Below are 13,008 nucleotides of genomic sequence, written 5' to 3'. Positions count from 1 at the left end.
CTCTGGTCATCTCTTGTACTATGTCTCCAGTCTCTGGTCATCTCATGTACTATGTCCGAAGTCTCTGGTCATCTCATGTACTATGTCCGAAGTCTCTGGTCATCTCATGTACTATGTCCGAAGTCTCTGGTCATCTCATGTACTATGTCCGCAGTCTCTGGTCATCTCCTGTACTATGTCCGCAGTCTCTGGTCATCTCCTGTACTATGTCCGCAGTCTCTGGTCATCTCCTGTACTATGTCCGCAGTCTCTGGTCATCTCCTGTACTATGTCCGCAGTCTCTGGTCATCTCCTGTACTATGTCCGCATTTGTTCATAGGTTTCTTTTTAAACTATAGCCCGGCCCTCCAACGGTCTGAGGGACAGTAAACTGGCCCCGTTTAAAAAGTTTGAGGACCCCTGTTCTAGTCCATTAGGGTGATAGCTGCTACTATCAGTGCATGTTTTGTTTCCCCAGAGGAGCCTTCTTCATGTTCAGACATTGCTTCAGATAGGAGTTGAAGGCTGGAGCAGACAAACCTAAAGCCTTTTGGAAATCAGCATGTCTTCTAATCCATTAGGTTCATAGCCACTACAATTTGTGCATTTTTTTTCAGAGTGGTCTTCTTCATGTTCAGACATTGCTTCAGATAGGAGTTGAAGGCTGGAACAATTGGCCCTGAAGCCATTTGGAAATCGCTTGGCTTCTAGTCCATTAGAGCAATAGCTACTAATATTTGTGCACGTTTTTTCCAGAGCGGCCCTCTTTTTGTTCAGACATTGCTCCAGGCAGGAGTTGATGGTTGGAGCATAAAAGGGAAGATCCAGGTTTCTCAGTTATGATATCTAACATAGTGGTCAGCACAGCAGGCTGCTATAAGGACTCCATTATTGGGCTGCAAAAGATAATCAGTGATACTGTGGCCATCGGCTCATAGCAGTCTCTATTCATCCTCACTTTAAGAATGTTTATGCTCACCACAAGGCAAAGGATCTCAAAGGAAAGCAGAAGTTTCAGAGGTTTGTATCATTCAGTCCATTTTATATGCCCATTTGTACTTTTTACATTTTTCTGCAGTGTTCAATTAATCTGTATGTTAGGAAAAAGAATGTGAGCAACAAAGATAAAAAAGCATAAAATAAACAAGCATAAAATATAGGAACATGAATTTCTCTTACCAATGTGCCGAAGTCATCTTCCTCAAAAGTAGTGGTTCTGCTCTGAAAACCACCCACTGACCCAGCCTTAACATAGGTGTTGGCGTCTTTCCTTTGGAAATTTGTAGACCCAGCCTAAGCATGGGTGTTAGTTTCTTCCTTTTGGTTTACTCTACTCCCATCCGTCAATGAGGTATGGGTAAGTGGGGAGCCATTAACCCTGCTAGCCTCATTTAGGGTGGGGGTGGAGCTGCTTAGCCGAGGACTAGGTGTTATTTTCCTATGTAGGTGTCTTCTGGAAATCGACTAAGCTTTTAGTCCGTTACGGTGATAGCTACTCCTGTTTGTGCATGTTTTTTTCAGAGAGGTCCTCTTCATGTTCAGACATTGCTTCAGGTAGGAGTTGATTGGCTGCAGCAAACCATCCTGAAGCCTTCTTGAAATCAGCTTGGCGTGTAGCTTATTAGAGTGAAAGCTACTGTACTAATGATTGTGCAAGTTTGTTTCCAGAGCGTCTCTCTTTTTGTTCAGACATTGCTTAATGCAGGTGTTGATGGTAGAAGCAAACAGACCTAAAACCTTCTGGAAATCAACTTAGCTTCTAATTCACTAGGGTGATAGCTGCTACAATTTGTGCACTTTATTTTTCGGAGCACCCCTCTTCATGTTCAGACTTTGTGTCAGGCAAGAGTTGATGGTTGGAGCAAACAGCTCTAAAGCCTCCTGGAAATCGACCTTCTGCTTCTCCATGGTTATTGCTGCTAATATTAGTGGTATTTTGGTTTACTCTGCTCCCATCCGTAAATGAGGTATGGGTAAGTGGGGAGCCATTAACCCTGCTAGCCTCATTTAGGGTGAGGGTGGCGCTGTTTAGCCGAGGACTGGGTGCTATTTTCCTAGGAGTGTCCAAATAAGGTTATAGGCCACAAGCAAATGACCCTGAAGTCTTCTGGAAATCGACTTAGCTTTTAATCCATTAGGGTGAAAGCTACTCCTGTTTTTGCATGTTTTTTTCAGAGTGGTCATCTTCATGTTCAGATTTGCCCAAGTGTTGTTTTGTGCTGGTTTAAGGCATTGGTTTTGATGTTAGCTTTCAGAAAACTGCTGGTGCCTCACTAGAGGCTTGAGAAAATAGACCCTGCAGTCTCACAAAACCAGACGAAGGGGTTGTGGATATTTAAAAAAGACTGTTCTGTTCAAAATTGGAGGTGACAAGCTTAATGAGCACCTACTGCACAGGTGTGGCTCATAGCAATGAAGATTTTACCTATAGGATATATACATTGTGGCAAGCTGCAGCTGTCAGATTTAGGTAACTATTCATCTGGTGCAGGAGAGAGTCAGATACTGCAGGGAGGCTAAATGCAGAAATTGTGCACTTATCCTTTTATTCTAACTGCAGAAGATAATTGTTTTTCTATCCAGGGTCAAAACTGTAGTAGTTATAATAATTGGTATCATAAATTATGGAATTTAACTCAAGTTAATAAGCCATATCAGGATCCTCATATACACGTTATCTTTACAATTTTTATTGGTTTACTTTGCCTGGAGTTTAGCTTTGAATCCCTAACAATAAATCTTGTATTTTATCAAATTCTAGTGTAAAATCAATTCTTAATGGTGCCTTACTCTTAAGCAAACACAATTTATTGCACACAATTTCAAAGAGAAAAGGCAGAAACCATGTCAAGTATTGCTTTTTTTAAATTCACACATAGCTTTAAAGTGGTTCTAAAGACTCAAGGTTTTTTTGTATTTTATGCATGAAGGTAAAAAACCTTCTGTTTGCAGCGCCCCCCCAATTCTTACCTGAGCCCCCTCCCATCCAACAACGTTCTCGACAGCCCCTGCTGTCTGGGGACTCTTCCTACTCATTGGCCGAGACAGCAGAGAGAGCCAATGGGCTCTCTCTATTGTCAATCACAGCCAGTGAGACTATGAGAGAGCGGGGCTGAGCTGTGGCTCTGTGTCTTAAGGACACATAGAGCAGTGGCTCAGGGATGAGCATGCAGCGGTGCCCCCATAGTGAGCAGCTTTCCCTGGGGGCACTGCTCAAAGGAGAGGAGCCAGGAGCACCAGCAGGAACCTGAAAAGAAGAGGATCAGGGCTGCTCTGTGCAAAACCACTGGACAAAGCAGGTAAGTATAGACATGTTTGTTATTTGAGAAAAAACAAAAACAAAGCTTTAGTGTCACTTTAACCTATAGTTAGAGAACACTGAACCAGAGTTGCTTGTCACTTCACCAAGATCTAATGATATCAATGTGATATCTGTGCCACTGTCAGAATAATGTCACTGATTTTTTTTTTATAAATAACAGACTAAATGCTGGTTCAGCCCACAAACTAGGCACCTGCACTGTTAATGTTTGACAGGTACACTATATAGGCAAGGTAATAGCATGTGACTGCTGTGCACTTTTTAAAAGAGCAGTTCTATTAACATTTATAAATACAGACAAACACAACACTGCACCTACCTGAAATAAATTACTTAAGGCACCTTATATTTGAGCAAATAGACTGTGAAAAGTGCTAGGTTGCTATTAGTATATCTAAGAGAAATCAGTGTACTATTGTGTCATATCATATCATGGTAAAAATTCTTACAAAAAAAAAAAATGAAGAGAACAGAGCACAATACACCTAGTGCAACAGTATTTTAACTTCAAGTAAACCTACTTATTTGCTGTACATATGCAAAAATGTTTATCACTATAGTGATATTACCACTATTGTACTCTCTTTAAACTGCATTTATACAGACATTTGGGCAAATGAGCCCCTGATAACAATGTGTATTTTTACTCTGACCTCTTGCCCATATTCCTAAATAAAGGCAATTGTACTCTCTACTGATGCAAAGCATTTACTTACTTCTGGCCCCTATAATTACATTACTGGTGGCGCACAGCTTGGTAAAACCAAAAGATATTAGGTGCACAACCAATAGGGTTCAGAACCCAAAATGGAACCCTACAATTAATTTCTGGAGCTTCTAGATTGTCAGAACAGATATTTACTTGCAAAAGCCCCACAAAAAAAAAATGACGGGCCCCAAAACAATTGCAGAATGGTAAATGAGGTTAGAGAAAATAAGACACTTGCAAGGTGAAGCACTTCATATATAGACTATGCTGTACTCAGCGACAGGTGTGTAAGAAAAAGAGCATTTGGATCAGGATGTGCTTAAGAAGCACAGATATCAACTGCAAATTACACTCATGACAGACACATACAGACAAGTCCTAAAGCCAAATAATAAAGTGCAGCTACAGTCAAAACATTTTTTTTTTATATTTTGGATAGAGTGGGGAAGGATTAGAACCTATTTGATTTTACTGCTATCCAGAGCTCCATTATAGAGGTTTCCCCTCACTCTGTTTCAGAGCCAACCTTTCTCCAGACTGGAAGTGAGTGAAAATGTGAAACAGAGAGCAATAAAAAAAAACCTGAAAAACATTCAAGAAATCCCTTAAAAGAGAAAATACAATTTTTAGTTCTGTCTGTGTTGCTGTTAGATTTCCCATTACTGTATTGGGAACAACCTTTTTACCAGACAGGAGGTGTTGGAATCCCTGCAATGGAGCCTCCAACTAAATTTCTAATCCTTCTTTGCTTTATCCAAAGTGGCTTTAGATACAATTTAAACAGCAGCAAACCAGTTATAGGTCCATTTTATGCAAACCAAAAGAAAGGAAAAGGAAAGTGAAGACACTGCCCATAGTAACCAATCTGGCTCCGCAAGCCTGTTCTGTTCAGAAAATGACAGAAAGGATCTGATCGACTGCTTTTGCACAAGTCCTCAGCAGCAATCCATGTATCAGACACACTCTACTGCACTCAGGAGAACATTTACAGATATATGCAAATCATTTTAGTTTCATGCAATGTGCATTTGTTATTTTTTGCAGTACTTATTGCTGAATGGAGCTGTGTTTGTTTGTTATGACTAGTTTATTGTTTAAAAGCCATGGAAACAGAAAACTGCCTTAGGTTTCCTTAGGGCCCACTGACACCTAAAGTGTCCTTTGTGGTACATTGTTCATTTTAATGAACTGTCATCACACCACAATGGGCCAAAATTTGACCTGCACTATGTTTTGTAACTGTGCACCACAACACATGGTATTGTACCCAGTTGTGGTGCATTGCAACACAAGTGTGTTTCCTTAGTGCATTGGGTAGATAATGAAAATGAATGGCACCAGACTGCCCTAACATGTCTGTGGTGCATTGACGCATGATACTATAATGCATAGATATTGGGCCCTTTACTGCTACAGACGTCAAAATGTATGTTACGTGCATGATTTTTTTTTTCCAAGCGGTGGATCTAAAAATTAAAAGAAATTGGCTTTAGGACTGACATTCTCCTTTAAACTGAGTTTTCCTTGACACCACAGGTCACAGAAATAAAATTTTGTATTGCTACTGATAACAGCAGTTAAAAAATGCCTGCCAAGTTATATTGTTTTTCTATGTTACTCACTGTGTGGAAACAATATTGTAATGCAATTCTCAGTACATTTGCTGTAAAAATATAAACTGTGGCTCTGTATAATTAGTCACAGATGTCCTTAATAAAGACTCAGAAGAAAGACTCTGATTATCTGTCAGGGGCAGCAGCATCTGATGGTCTTCCGGACCAATGTGTAGTGTGAGTGGTAAGAACAGCTCAGACGGCTTCAGGTCAAGTGTGTCTGGCACCGGGCTTTTCTTGGCTAAGTCTTCATTGCTGACTGTGCCATCAACGGTTTCTGATTCATCTCCATCTTCATTCCCTGCAAAAGGCAAACAACATAGTATAACGAGAGAAACAAAAAGCAACTCAATACTGCCTGGAAGGGAGATGATCATACATTCACTGTATGTCCCATAGTTTTCTGTAAAAGTATTAGTAAATCTGTTTCATAATTCACTCCTATGCAGCCACTGTTAAGGAAACTCTCTTTAAACCTTTTGCTTCCATTGACATGGTACTCCATCTTGCACACTGGACAGCAATAATTCTAGAGCCATCATTTACATTCAACTCTAAAGCAGATACCTGTAGGGCTTTTAAAGTGCTGCCTTTGGAAATTTTTGCTTACCAAAGTTAGTTGGCGTGTTACCTGTGCATGCAATTTTTAAGCTTGAAATGTTTGGTATGTATTTACTCATTACAACCTCATCATCTTTAACCGCTTCCCAACCACCCTACAGCAGAAATAGCACCACAGGGCGCCAGTGGTGCGCAAAATCACATCTATATACGCGATTTTGCATTGACAGGTAGGGGGTGCGCGCCCCCCACCCATGTTGCCATTCGCGGCCGCGGGTGTCAATCACCAAGTCCCGGTTGGTGATTACTCGTCGGCGCCCAGTGATTCCGAGGATTTCCGGAGTACTGTTTTGTTTACTAATATTTCTCCTCCGTATCAGTTCGGGCACACTGCTCTGGGTGGCTGTGCACAGCACAGCCATGCAAAGCAGTTTGATTACAGTGAAGCACACTGACAACGCCCCCTAGTAAAACACTCGCAGCACACAGTTAACCCTTTGATCGCCCCTCATGTTAATCCCTTCTTGCCGGCCCACATACCAGGCCCAGGGGCGGAGCCTAAACATGGCGGCGTCGGAGAGCACGATGTGAGTGCTCTCCGATAACCTCCAAACTAACCTTTCGAGACCCTCATGGAGTGAAGCCCTGCCTGCTTGAGGAGGGCTCCAAGCGGAGAGAGACTGGCGCGTGGAGGAGAGAGGAGAGCGGACACAGACCTCCGGAAGGTGATCTCGCTGCGGAGACTCCAGGGCGGCTGTCGGGTTGCCGGGGAGACGAAGCAGGGCGGTGTGAGCACGCTGCTCGCCGCAAGGCATCACTGGGAGACAGAGACGCCGGCCGGCTCCCTGTCAGAGTGGCAGTGACAAGTCGGCTCCCCCTGTGTTACAGGACTGGAAAGCTGTGCGGCCAGAGGAGGAGTGAAGCAGGAGAAAGGGACCAGCTGAGGAAGACCTCGGTGGGAGAGAGGAGGCTGGTCGGTGCTCTAATGAAATAAAGTGTTGCCACCTTATAGTTGCCTTTATCCCCCTGGCCGGCTGTTTAATCCTGGGTCAGGGAGACCCATAAATATTAGGACAGCTATTCTTCTTCCCCAAGACCATCCTCAAGGAGAGAGAAAGGAGGTGGAAAGAAAGAAACTGAATATCGGATACCCCGAGGAATCCCCCCCAGGACTGAGCAGCAGTGAAGGCCCTCTACATAAGCCTGGAACCACCGTCCGGAGAGGGGAAGGGTGAGTGAAAACTGTTGGGGGCCTATTGCATGGTGAACCCCTGAGTGATACAGGCGTCCAAGGGGTTAAAGAGGGGAGGATTCCCAGGGGTTAGAAAAGAAGAAGAAAGGAGGTCCAGGTGTCCCAGGAGAGTAAAGGAAATAGGAAAAACTGCAAGGCTATCAAGATATATAGAGGATATGAAGAACAAAGGTTCCAAGGGAGCAGGGCCCAAAGGGGCCCAAACAGGAACAATAAAGAAATTTACATCTTATGGAAATACTACACCAGAAAGGGCCCAAGGTGCAAAGGGGGAAATGGACATTAGTTCAGGAAATAGCCCTAGGTTATCATTGGGCATAAATAGCAGCGGTAGCCAACAAATAGTGGAGGGCTTGGGAAAAAAAGAACCAGAAGGTGAACTACAACTACCAAATAAGAAGGAGATGGCAGAAATGTTTCAAAATCTGGAAAAAACGATAAAACATGAAATGACAGCTATTCGAAATGATTTAGGTCACCTTCTATTGAGAATGGAAGAAACGGAGAAGAAAGTTAAAATCCAGGCCCAGAAAATAGATAATTTAAAGGAAAGAATAAGCCAATTAGAAAATAACCAGAAAAAAATGACCTATAGGATGGAAGTTCAAGAAAATAAAGAAAGAAGGAGTAATCTTAGAATACGAGGAATCCCAGAGACTGCTAAAGGGGAAATACTTTATGAACTAGTTAAAAAAATCCTAAACTCCATAAGAGATAAACCGGAATCTGATGGGATCGACCTGGATGGAGTGTTTAGGGTAGGAAAGTTCAAACGGGCTACTGAGAAGGAAAGATCGAGGGACATAATTGTCCAGTTCCAAAATTTTGGGGCCAAAGATGAGATCTGGAAGAAGACCAAGGGAAGACCATTAGTTAAGTATGGAGACTTGACTATCCAAATCTATGCGGACTTAACAGTAGAGACCCTAAGGAGAAGGAGATCCCTGAAACCCCTGTTGGAGCAAATGAGAAAACAGAATGTGCAGTATAGATGGGGTACCTCAGCATTTCTGATTGGCTGGAAAAATGGGGTCACAGCGTATTTGAGATTTCCGGATGATTTAAGAGATTTTTGTGATAGACTGGACTTGCAAAGAATGGAGATAGCTGGCTGGGAAGAAGAGGAAGAAGATAAAGGAAACATAAATGTTAAAAGAAAAGAGGACTGGCAACAGGTCGGGCTGAGGGAGGCATCGGGGGTGGAGGAGGAGGAGAGGGAGAATTAAGTAGAAAACGAATTTTTTTTTTTTTTTTTTTCTTCTTCTCTCTCTCTTACTTCTCCCTCTCGCCCCTAGCCTTCCCCCTCCGGATGCCGAGACCCGCTTGGAGGCTCCGATTAAGGCAGGGAGGTAAAGAGTAAAGACTTTTTGACAGAGAGAGGGAATCGGGGCGGTTGGAGGAGAGGTGAACCGTACATAGGCGGAGCTGACGCCCTAAACTTTAAATCAATGGTGGAAATAGATCCACAAATGATTTGTAGGCAGATTATAGGCCTAAAAACGGGTAAGGAAAAAAGAAGGGGGGATGGGAGGGGTGGGGGGAGGTGGGGAGGGAGGGAGGGGGGAGGGGAAGAGAGTTGGGTGGGTGGAAGGGAGGAGAGGAGGTATTGGGTCAATACTCTGCAGGACAGAAGAGATGAAGAGGAAGAGGCAATCTGGAAGAGAGATGGACTTAATTGGGAAAGATGGAAGAATTACAGTTTATAACCTATAATGTGAACGGGCTGAGTTGTCCAGGGAAGAGATTTAGGTTGTTTAAAGAGTTACATCATAGGGCTACGTCAGTGGTATTTTTACAAGAGACGCATTTCGAGATAGAGGCAAACGTGAAATTGAAATCCAAATACTATCCAACATGGTACTACGCAGATTCCCCAATTAAAAGAGCAAAAGGGGTTGCAATAGGTGTGGCAAAGAACATGAGATTTGAGTTGGAGGATAGAAGAACCGACCCGGAGGGGAGGTTCTTATTTTTAAAAGGTAGACTCCAGGGGATTGAGTGTACTTTAGCCAATATATATTGTCCCAATAAAAACTCGGAGAAGTATATGAAGGGCTTGTTGAAAAAATTAATGGACTTTAAAAAAGGGCGTTTGATAGTAGCTGGAGACCTAAACTTTTGTATGGACCCACAAAAAGATAATACCTCTCCTGTGCAAAGAGAGGGGAGTAGGGCTCTGAGAGCTATGAAAAAAGTGATGCATGAATATCAACTAGTGGATACTTGGAGAATAAGGCATATGAAAGACAGAGACTATACCTTCTTCTCGAATGCACATGAGATATACTCGAGATTAGATTACATCTTAATAGACCATCAACTAATAGATCACCTGGTAAAAATTGACATAGAGACAAGGACGTTCCCGGATCATGCTCCGGTCGTGATGAAGTTGAGATGGGGAAGAAGGTGGACGGGAGGATTAGGGTGGAGGTTAAATGAGGCCCTTCTTCTGGATGAGGATGTAGTTCAGAAAATCGAGAAAGAGATTAAGGAATACTTTAAGGAGAACGAAACAGAGGAAGTATCGATAGCTACAGTCTGGGAAAGTCATAAGGTATTCATAAGAGGAATCTTGATTGCGGCTGGAGCAAGGAAGAAAAAGGAAAGAAGAGAGAAGGTCAGTGGGCTCTTAAAAGAAATATTAGACTTGGAGCAGATCCATAAGAAGAAAATAACAAAAGATACGAGACAGAACTTACTGGATAAAAAAGAGGAGTTAGAGAGGTTGATGGATGAGGAGAAGAGAAGAGTATACAACAGGGTTTTGAACGAGAGGTATAGATTGGGAGACAGACCAGGAAGATATTTAATGAGAGCTTTGAATAAAAAGAAAAATAGGAATTATATAGAAAAGATAAAAAGTTCAAAGGGGGAGCTGGCCCACTCAAATAAAGAGATTATTAAAGTGTTTACGGAGTATTATAAAAAGTTATATAATATTAGCCCCCAAGACCCTCTAAAGGAAATCCAAGAGGGAATTAAGGAAAAAAAGATGACATACTTAAAAAATGCGGGATTACCAAAACTAAGTGAAGCACAGTTGAACTCCCTAGACGTAGAAATCTCCCAGGAAGAAATTAAAATAGCATTAAGAAGTACAGGAGGGGGAAAAAGTCCAGGTCCGGATGGCTATACAGTTAGGTACTATAAGAAATTTAGTGAAGTATTGTTACCCAAACTGGAGAAATATATGAATGCACTGGGAGGTGGGATGGAAATGAGGAGAGAATCCCTACAGGCACATGTAGTACTTATTCACAAGGAGGGAAAGGACCCATCGCAGTGCTCCAGCTATAGACCTATCTCATTGTTGAACACAGACACTAAACTGTATGCAAAGGTGTTAGCAAACAGGTTGAGAGATCTGATGCCTGAATGGATCCACGGAGATCAGGTGGGCTTTGTACCGGGGAGAGAAGGTAGAGATAATGGCTTGAGAACCCTGATGCTTATTCAGAAGAGTAGAAGAGGGAAAGCCCCGGTGGTGCTCTTGTCAATTGATGCGGAGAAGGCATTTGATAGAGTGGACTGGGGCTTTATGATGGACAACTTAAAAGTGCTGGGGTTAGGAGATAGAATGCGAGAGTGGATAAGTAAACTATATAGGGAGCCTACTGCAATCATCACGGTAAATGGGGAGAGATCAGAACCCATTGGAATGTCAAATGGTACAAGACAGGGCTGTCCTCTGTCTCCCCTGCTATATGTATTGTCACTCGAACCTCTGCTGTCAATAATAAGAAATAGTGGATCGGTAAAGGGAATTCAGATAGAATCCATAGAACATAGAGTAGCGGCCTTTGCGGACGATTTATTGTTCTATGTGGGGAATCCCCGAATAACTCTCCCAAATATAATGAAGATTCTGAAGGAGTACGGTGAATTATCAAATTTAAAAATTAACCCAACGAAAACAGAGATCCTGAATATTAATATATCAAAGAATGAAAAAGAAAAATTACAAAAAGAATTCCCCTTTATTTGGAGAGAAAAAGAGATAAAATACCTAGGAATAAAAATCACTGCCTCATCCAAGCATTTGTATAGAGTAAATTATATCTCTTTGATTAATGAGATCAGGGAAGATTTAAAAAGACTAGAAGGAGGAAATCCATCCTGGATAGGACGTATAAACTTAGTCAAAATGGTAATTATGCCTAAAATACTGTATAGATTTCAAATGGTACCAATTAAAATTCCAGAAGCCTTCTTTAAGATAATGAAAAAAATGTTAACAAGATACATATGGAAGAATAAAAAACCTAGAATAGCATATGAAACATTGAGTAGGACTAAAGAGAAAGGGGGATTGGGTTTACCAGATGTCAAGAGATATTATAAAGCAGTGGTTTTGGCAAGAATATATGACTGGACATTTAACCATAAGGGGAAAAGTTGGGTAACAATAGAGAATGAGCTTAGTGGAATTGGATTGAGTCAGATGATATGGGTCCCACCACAGTTTAGGGGAACCAAAGAAAGCACAAGTATTTACACTTTAAATGTCTTTAGGGTATGGGACAATTTACATAAAAATATGAAATGGGAATTTAATTCAACATTAATGCCTCTCACGAATTCTGAGTACTTTCCTCCGGGAAAGAACAAGATTTCGGGGAGATGGTTCAGAAAGGAAGATACCCAACTGAGAGATGTATTGGTGGAGGGGGAATTGAGATCACTTAAAGAGTTAATAGAGAAGAAGGGAGACATTTTTTTTAGAATGGATGAGTGGAAATACCATCAATTGAAAAGTTTTATTGGAAAACTTCCGAAACCTTTGAGAATAAAACAGGAGTGGAATATGTTTGAAAGGTTGTTGGAGACACGAAGGGATGGGAAGCACGGTGTTTCAAAAGTGTATAGAATTCTCACAGAATTAGACACAAACACAAAGTTAAATTTTATGACAAAATGGGAAAGAGATATGGGAGTTGAGTTTGATGAGGATAGACAGAGAAAGATGTTTAGATTGATACACGATAATGTTAGTATGAGAGAGGTGGAGGTTAATTATAAGTTTGTGACACGATGGCACATCACACCGAGTGTTGAACACAAGATGAATGGGGAAAGTTCAAATATGTGTTGGAGAGGATGTGGAGATATAGGCACGGTGTTTCACATATGGTGGGAATGTCCGAAAATCCAGGCTTTTTGGAAGACAATAGTCAAGTTGATTAAAGAAATAACGGAAATTGACATAAGATTAGATCCAACGACGTGTCTCCTACACGTTGTGGAGACATCTGTAAATAAATATAAAGATTCAGGTATTTGGTACTTCTTGAATGCAGCGAAAGGGTTGATACCCAAGTTTTGGCGGAATGTCGAGGTACCGAAGGAGGTGGACTGGATTAACAGAGTAAACCAGATAGGTAGAATGGAAAGATCATATCATATGCAGGAAGACAGAATGGGAGTGTATCTCAGGAGATGGGAAAAGTGGGAAAGAGCAGGATTGAAAGAGAAATATAAGAAAATATAAACTAGGATGTTAACATAACACTAAAAAGCCTCAAGAGAATAGAATGGGATAGAGTCTGCAGAGGGGGAAGAGGGGTGGGAG

The 13,008-nt window shown here is 41.7% G+C and overlaps 1 protein-coding gene across 1 annotated transcript in view; it reads right to left on the bottom strand.

Annotated features, from left to right (window-relative positions):
* Window positions 1-2,647: 2,647 nt before the first annotated feature.
* MYNN (myoneurin) overlaps window positions 2,648-13,008 on the bottom strand; it is a 34,188-nt gene continuing 23,827 nt past the window's right edge. Inside the window, exon 8 of the mRNA XM_089675473.1 lies at window positions 2,648-5,924. Within this exon, the coding sequence (XP_089531599.1) occupies window positions 5,662-5,924 (263 nt within the window). The 3' untranslated portion in view covers window positions 2,648-5,661. The remainder of the gene's footprint in view (window positions 5,925-13,008) is intronic.

Source organism: Staurois parvus, unplaced genomic scaffold (genome assembly GCF_062004578.1).
Source record: "Staurois parvus isolate SC_StPar_1 unplaced genomic scaffold, SC_StPar_1.0 ptg000155l, whole genome shotgun sequence".
Lineage (NCBI taxonomy): Eukaryota > Metazoa > Chordata > Amphibia > Anura > Ranidae > Staurois > Staurois parvus.
This window is presented reverse-complemented; position numbering and strand designations above follow the sequence as displayed.